This window comes from Buceros rhinoceros, unplaced genomic scaffold, assembly GCF_000710305.1.
Source record: "Buceros rhinoceros silvestris isolate BGI_N320 unplaced genomic scaffold, ASM71030v1 scaffold16650, whole genome shotgun sequence".
In the NCBI taxonomy this organism is placed as follows: domain Eukaryota; kingdom Metazoa; phylum Chordata; class Aves; order Bucerotiformes; family Bucerotidae; genus Buceros; species Buceros rhinoceros.
In genome coordinates this window covers 8,059-15,460 of record NW_010391679.1, presented here as the reverse complement: position 1 = coordinate 15,460, position 7,402 = coordinate 8,059, and the positions used below count along the sequence as shown (strand labels likewise).

The 7,402-nt window shown below is 36.9% G+C and overlaps 1 protein-coding gene across 1 annotated transcript in view; it reads right to left on the bottom strand.

The window, feature by feature from the left end:
• The window catches only part of SGCE (sarcoglycan, epsilon), a gene marked incomplete at its 5' end in the record, with an annotated part of 21,548 nt that extends 14,503 nt beyond the window's left edge, over nucleotides 1-7,045 (bottom strand). Inside the window, 3 exons of the mRNA XM_010142742.1 lie at nucleotides 1,055-1,212; nucleotides 3,223-3,345; nucleotides 6,941-7,045. Coding sequence (XP_010141044.1) covers nucleotides 1,055-1,212; nucleotides 3,223-3,345; nucleotides 6,941-7,045 — 386 coding nt within the window. The remainder of the gene's footprint in view (nucleotides 1-1,054; nucleotides 1,213-3,222; nucleotides 3,346-6,940) is intronic.
• Between the last annotated feature and the right edge of the window lie 357 nt (nucleotides 7,046-7,402).

Sequence of the window (7,402 nt, the reverse complement as noted above, 5' to 3'; positions counted from 1 at the left end):
CCCTACAGAAAGCTAAGCGAATCTGCAAGTATTTCTCCACACAGTTAATTTTACATGTGATTAGCCCTGCTAAAATCAAAACCGAATTGTGTATACAGAATTAAGCACGGGTGAAATTCTCTAAATGTTAAGTTACAGTGTAGGTATGTCATTCCCGAGGAAGAAAAACTACATCAAATGCTATTTATAAATAAGAAACTCAGCATGGGTTTGAGACAAATAAACTGCTGAAGCAGCAAAATGGCTGGAGCAAGTTAATGAACAGGTTTCCCTCAACACTGTGAACGACACAGTGTCTGATTCAGTCTGCTACAATATGCATGGCAGAAAATTTAGTCCTTTTTCCCTTTCATTTGCTGCTCAATGAGTAACTGGCACTTTAAAACATTTGGATATCTAATTGTCAAAAATAGCGGGTTTTGTCATTGTTACACTTATATGAATAGAATTAAATACATGTAGAGTGCTAATTAAAATTAAATCTATCAATAAACATGGATAACGAACCAGATAATATTTGATAAAAAGCAATTTTACTAAAAAAGCAAAACAAAACCTGTTTATTGACTGAATACTGTATTTTCGAGTGGGGAAAAGTCTGGCCCACATTTAGGAAGGAACGTTACAACGTTCAGAATTCAAATATTCTTCAAGTACAATTGTTTACAAATTTTCCGCCCCCTGTACTTGGAATACAACTTTTATAGTCATAATTTACTGAAATGAAATGCCTCTTAGAAACATGAAGGGCGAGAACCTAAAGGTATTTCATCAAGGAATTTTAAGCTTAAATGGATACTGTTATTTACTAGTTATACCTTAGAGTAAAAAATGAAATGTTACACAACTGAACTTCCTCTCAAACGAAGATACAATGGTACCTAAAAGAGAAATGTTCATGTCACACGTTGTTCATGTCTTGTCCGTGCCTCAAGATCTTTAATTGTAATTAACTTTTCAAAAAAAAAAAAAAAAAAGGCAGTGTTCGTTGACAATTCTGAAATCTTACACTCTAAAACAAAACAAATCTTTTTGAACCTTTAAAATAAAATACCTCAATGATGGTTGGTTTGCCCACATTTTCTACAGTTGGTGAGCCATACAGCACCCCATCACTGTATGGTGTTCTTTGAATGTAGCGTAGCCATCCAGGTCTGTCAGGGTAACCCATTAAGTTGGTATTAAAAGTTATAGGATCATTACTTATTTCACCTAGGGAAGAAAAACTATATTAGAGCATTCACAAGAAAATACTATACACTTCCATTTTGTTTCCATTACAAAATCTTATTCTGTCCTCTAGTCACGTCTTCTAAACACTTCCAAAAAGAAAAAAAAAAAAGGATAAAAAAATTGCTGACCTTCACCCTATCAGAAACCTGTGAACTGCTACACAGCATTTGTAAGATTAAGAAATTCCTATCTGAACAGTGTAGCCAATGGCAGAGATGAATGTGCTTGTATTTTAGAACCCTGGCTGTGTGCTTGCACTCATTAACTAGTAGGTCTGATTTTTAGAGCTCGGTCCCACCTAGAATTGAAGCATCTAACCTCCCTACTGACAAAACCACAAAGGTCTCAGTCCTTTAATTCTCCCCCAAACTCTTCTTTTATTTCTGCTTTTAGTAATGGCTCTGGAGATCAAATGTACTTGGACGGCCTTACTGTAATGAGCGGCTGTGTAATCATCAATGTCTGAAATCTTCTCTTAACATCACGATATACATAGAGGTGTTCACCACCAACAGCCTGGCAGTAGTTTTACTTTGAAAACAAATTTAATTCTAAAAAGGACCAAACATTCCTGCAAAACAGATCCACTGATGGCTACTAAGTACAACGGTCCAGATGGAACCTCTAAAACCCCTGCGGTTAAACCCATTCAACAGTTCTCGTGGTTCTCACTGACACTCTTACAAGTGGCCAGATTTTACTTGTTTATTTTAGCTTTTGTAAGCACTACCAGATCCTCAGCATTGAGGCATGAGCACCTGAAAACTGAGGCACAGAACTGGGGTAAATCTGCTCTGAGCCTAAGCAGAGATCTCTGCTCTGTGCTCCTCTAACTCAACTTTGAAATGGCAACAGCAGCAATTGTAGGACAAGTGACAAGAGATGACGACAGGCAGTCTCACACAGAAGGCAGAAATTGAGCCAGTCAAATTCCAGAACGAAACAAGGAGATTGAGACCTGTTGCCACAGGGTAACTAGATTTCAGGTATACATTTACACATCTGGCTGTGGGTAAAAGGGATCAGAACCACACCAAAACAGCACCAGGGTGTAACACAACTCTCCTTGCAATTCTCTTGGGACATCCTAGTAATCTGATCTATCAACATTCATAATAAAATTCCCAGCATCACAAATGATCTGGGGAGAAATCTGAAAGCCACCTGTGACACATTCTGGTTTGCCTTTCATCAAGGCAGGCATGCTAATGATCCAGCAGAGCAACAAAAATAAAAGGACCAGGCTAACATCTGGCCTTGCAGTAAATTTCTGACATGACCTGTGTTATCTACGGATACAATAATTTCAGCAGTATCTAAAACTGGATTCATACTGCCTTTGAATCACGTGAATGTCAGGACAGGCTGGAGGTGTAAGGATTCAAAACACAAGCCATCTTTAGTAAAATCTCCAGGTTCCTTCCATCTATGTGCCAAAACTGGGAGAAAACTGGGACAGAGGCAAACTTCGCTCTGTCAGTCCTGTTACATGAAATGACAACTCAGGTATACATAAACACTAAACTGTTCCTAAATGTATGAAGAAGGCTGAATCCAAGGGAGCATGTTTTAAATAAAAGAAAACATCATAATGTAGTCTCAATACTTGGATTTAGTATTCTATTTTGCCTCAAGTTGACTATACGCTTTCGAAGTGCTCCTTCATATAGCCTGATACATACTATGTCTGAAACAGTGACTTCAGTGATTTACCTAAACAGCATGAACAGTCTTAATTATTAAACCTCCATAATTTCGTATTTAATGCAAAAGTGAAGAAAAATTATACTTCCTAATCTCAGATATGAAACCCATAGTAAACTTGTAGGACCACATATTTTATTTCATTTCAATAGGAACTAAAAACTGTCCTTTGTATATTATATACTGTAAGGTATGCTAAATACATCTGAATTTTAATAATTTTTTTCTACTTTTTTATATATATAACATGGAATATAGAATGTGGAAGATCTTAGCATCCCATACCAGGCTTTGGGTAAGGAGGAAATTCCCCCTTAAAGTACTCTCTCTCCAAAACATGAACAAAAAGAACTCCAGCAGAAGGGTATACATTCCGATCAGAGTGCACCTTAGACAGAATTGTGTACACTGAAAAGCAGAAGGAAAGAGACAGAAAAAGCAAAAATGAGACATGCTCTAGGTAACATGGCATGCATTTCAACAGCAGGTGGGCAATCTGGGAGAAGGAAAGCCACGAGTATTAGATACCTGTTAATAAGGTTTTTAAAAGGTTGCATAAATTTAAGAACACAACACAGAACAAACCCTCTCTCTGCCCAACAGGATCCCTTGCAACACTGCAATAAACAAAACTGGCTATGTTAGGATTTCAGAAGTTGCACAAGCTCTTTATTTTTATTGCAGAAAAAAAAAAAACCGAAACCAAGGTAGGCTAATGTAATTTCATAGTTGGTTTATTTGTAATATCACAAGAATAAAAATATATCAAATGAATGATACAATTGTTTTTTCTTGCATTCTTTATTTTGCATAAAAATAAGGAACATGAGAAATACAGAGGAACCTTACCAATCAGTGGTACTGATTCCTCACTGAATTGAAATGGCAGATTTTTCAATTCTTGTGCAGAAAAGGACAAAGCAATTCACCTCACTGCAGGATTTCTGACTTCTTAAAGCTAGACTGTCTTACACCAGCGAGTTCAGAGAACATACACCTAAAAATCTGGTTAACAAGCTCATTACTGAAGATCTTGTGTAGGACGCACGCTGTAGGACATATTCAATTTTAAGTCAAGGCCCTGAAAGAATCAGTCATTGCTGATAACCTTGGTCAATGAGCTGAGGATTACACAAGCAGTAAATGAAAGTAAGTCACGGGTACAGAGACACACAGCTACCTGCCTTGCTGGCTAAACTGAAATAAACTGAAAGAAACTTACGACCAGTCGCATCACTGAAGGAAGATTATAGGCCATACAACATGGGGGTACTCTCATAGGGAAAAGCAACTCTAAAAGAGACTTCAGAGTCATTGTAACAAACTCATAGGAACAAACTCATACCTCTTAAAAGATAAAAAGGCTAATTTCAACTCCTGGATCCACATGCAAGACGCATCTGAAATGTGGATCAAGCTCCTGTAATTTTCTAATCCTGGTATAAATTCTCCAGCATTATTACTGCACCAACCTTCTTACTTGAGATCCGCTTAAAAAGCCACTGCTAATTAGGCCTTAATCACAGACATTCCATCCCTCACACCACGTACTCTGTGTGGAATCTACCTCATCTAATTTTAGATGCCTACAGAAACAACATCCACGACTGAGTTAGTCAGGCTCCTTTTATAGTCAGTGGAAAAGAAACAGACACTTCTAAGGGTTGATTAATTTGATTTCTCCTGTAAAATGAGATGAATCATGTCCTAGATTCCCGACTACCAGCCTAGATCTCCACTGATTGCAGAGGCAGCTGAGAGGAGATGCAGACATCTGTAATGTCAACCTCTACATTTAGTTACATACTTCCTGCACTTTGAGTGGAGTTAATACTCTCCAGATCTGGCTATACCATTGATCAAATTGCACAGCAGTTGCTTGTTCCCCACTTCCAAAAACTGCTTTCAACACGTTACTGAACAGAATATCTTTCTGATAATTTTATCTTACAAAACAAAATTAAAATGGATCCTGAAACTTAAACAGTTCATTACAATTGTGTGGTTAATAAACACGTTACTGTAATTTTAATTATGCAGACTTAAGTACAGTAACATAGCAACTTGATTTGCATAATTAAAATTAGTAAAGTGATGACCCGAAAAACTTTTGCACTCACTTCTATGAATAAGCTGTAAATAGAGCAAGGAAACTAATTTTCTTTAAAATATTTTCAAGAAAGACTGAAAAAGTAATTTGTAACATTAACAGAGCAGGAAAGCTGGCAAAAATAAGGTGGCTGGCCGAAAGTGCATCAAGGATCTAGAAAAATCCATTTTTCCATTTTGGATGCTTTGACTCTACAATGAAAAGCCATTTCAAACTGGAAGATCTGTGAAAAAGTAATGTATATTTTCTCCATAAGCATATAGCTTTAGAAAGGAAGATGGATAATAGCATCAGGAAAAAAAACCCCATAGAACATATTTCTTTTGTCTGTTAGAGGAAATCTATTGCCCCCACTAAATGCCTGCCCATTCCTAGTAATGAGAGACGTTCTCTGTTGCTGAAGCAAGCACATCAGTAAGGATTTCATGCAGACATAAAAAAGTGGTCTTCTTGGAAGCCTAAAAATGCCTCTCAGAAGGAAAAGAGCCCACAAACCTATTTTATCTTATAATGACAAATACATTGTAATGACACAAGTATGGAGACGAAAAATTTGGAAGTCCTCGCTCCCCTTGACAAAGAAGCCCTCCTCTTTTCCCTCTATGAAGTTCCTTCAAAATCAGAAGGAAAATGAGTCTTCAGTCCACTATAGCAATCACTGCTTTTCAATAACGAAACAAATGAAATGCTATTTTCTTAAATAGTTTTAAAACTCACAATTATTTTCATAAGACTGCCTGAGATTGGAGATGAATGTGTAATTATCTTAGGTGATCTAGGGATGAAACTGAATACACTTACCAACTTCTAGATGCTAATCTAATAAATAGTAGACTACCAGATGTGAATGGCGTGGGCAAATTCCCGGTGGTAAATAAAAATCTTGGGGACTGTGAAAGGCTTCTGTAGAACTAACCATGGGAAATTAGAAGTCTTCACTACATAGGACTACGACAGATCCCTGCTTAAGAAAAAAGTTTCAGCTACCTCAACAGCATCGTTTTCTTCTTTTTTGTTTCCAGATTTCTTGAAGGACTTTCTGTAGATCCCAAGATATATCTCTGCAGAAAGGTTTGAAGTTCTGGAGACTGGGAAAGAAGTAGATTAACTGGGAACTGAAGACTGGAAAACACTCATTAGTCTTTTTGAAACATGTACCAGGTCTATCCCAGTTGTTGTTCTTGCAGGACTTGAATAAGGGCACATCCAGGAATTCAGCTAGGATTGTATCTGCCTCCAGCCTGGAGCTTGTTACCAGACAGAGATGACACCCATCTCCAGAAATTTCAAAAGATTTCCCATGTCAGCTGAAGCCTGTATGTTGATGGTCTTCAGAAAAAAATCCACCTGGAAATTTTTTCTACGAAGTTCAATGGGTTCTCCCAATTATTTTTAGCAGATGAAGCACAATCCAAAGAAAATACTTAATTTGGAGCCAGTCCAGATCGCCCATCTGGATGGGCAATCAGTGCAAAGTCTTTTCTCAGCTAGTGTACACTAGCTACTTCTGTGCATAAATGACAGTAAAATAGTCTTTTTGCATATGTATATTAAAAGATTTTTTTAAATTGTTAAAGACAAGTTATTGTATTAAGCAAACTGCACAGATATTTCCAAGCAACCAGCTGTGATAAGAAAATGTGCAGTATTAGCTATACACACAGCCATTACTTCAAGCAAAGCTATAGGTACAGGAGAAGTTGGGGAAGACTCAAAGACACACAGGTCTGTGAACGTTTAAAAGATTGAAGAAATGTAAAATTTTACAAATTACTTACCTTGAAATAGCACCTTATTCCTAAAACAAGGACATGACTGAAAAAGCAAATAATATTCAAAGTAATACTATTTGACTGAACCAACATGGGATTTAAATTTACAACCTAAACTCACCATTCTTCTCAACAGCCTTTATTCTGCTGATAATATAACTGTGGGCTTGCTTAGTCGTCCAGTTAACTGCTCCATTATTGCCATCAGCAGAGCTTAACAAAAAAGCTTTTCAGAATAAAACAAATGCAAAAAAAATTAGTCAGATCAACAGACTCCCACAAACCAAGTATCAGATGGGATCAGATGCCTTCTAAACCAGGTTTGGGCTTTGGTCAGAGATGGTGGTGTTTGATTTGAAAACATAAATATATAATAATCTTTCTAACAGTCACCTTCTTGACAGTCATTTTTCTAAATGATTAATCCATTGCAAACACTTCTGCTGACATAATTATACTGATAACAAAGTTGATGAAGAGTATTCTCTGATATGTATATTCACGCTGGCAAAAGTTATTATACACAGGCAAAGACATATCTAAAGTTACTTTTACTGGCATAGTATATTTTGGCCTAAGTAGG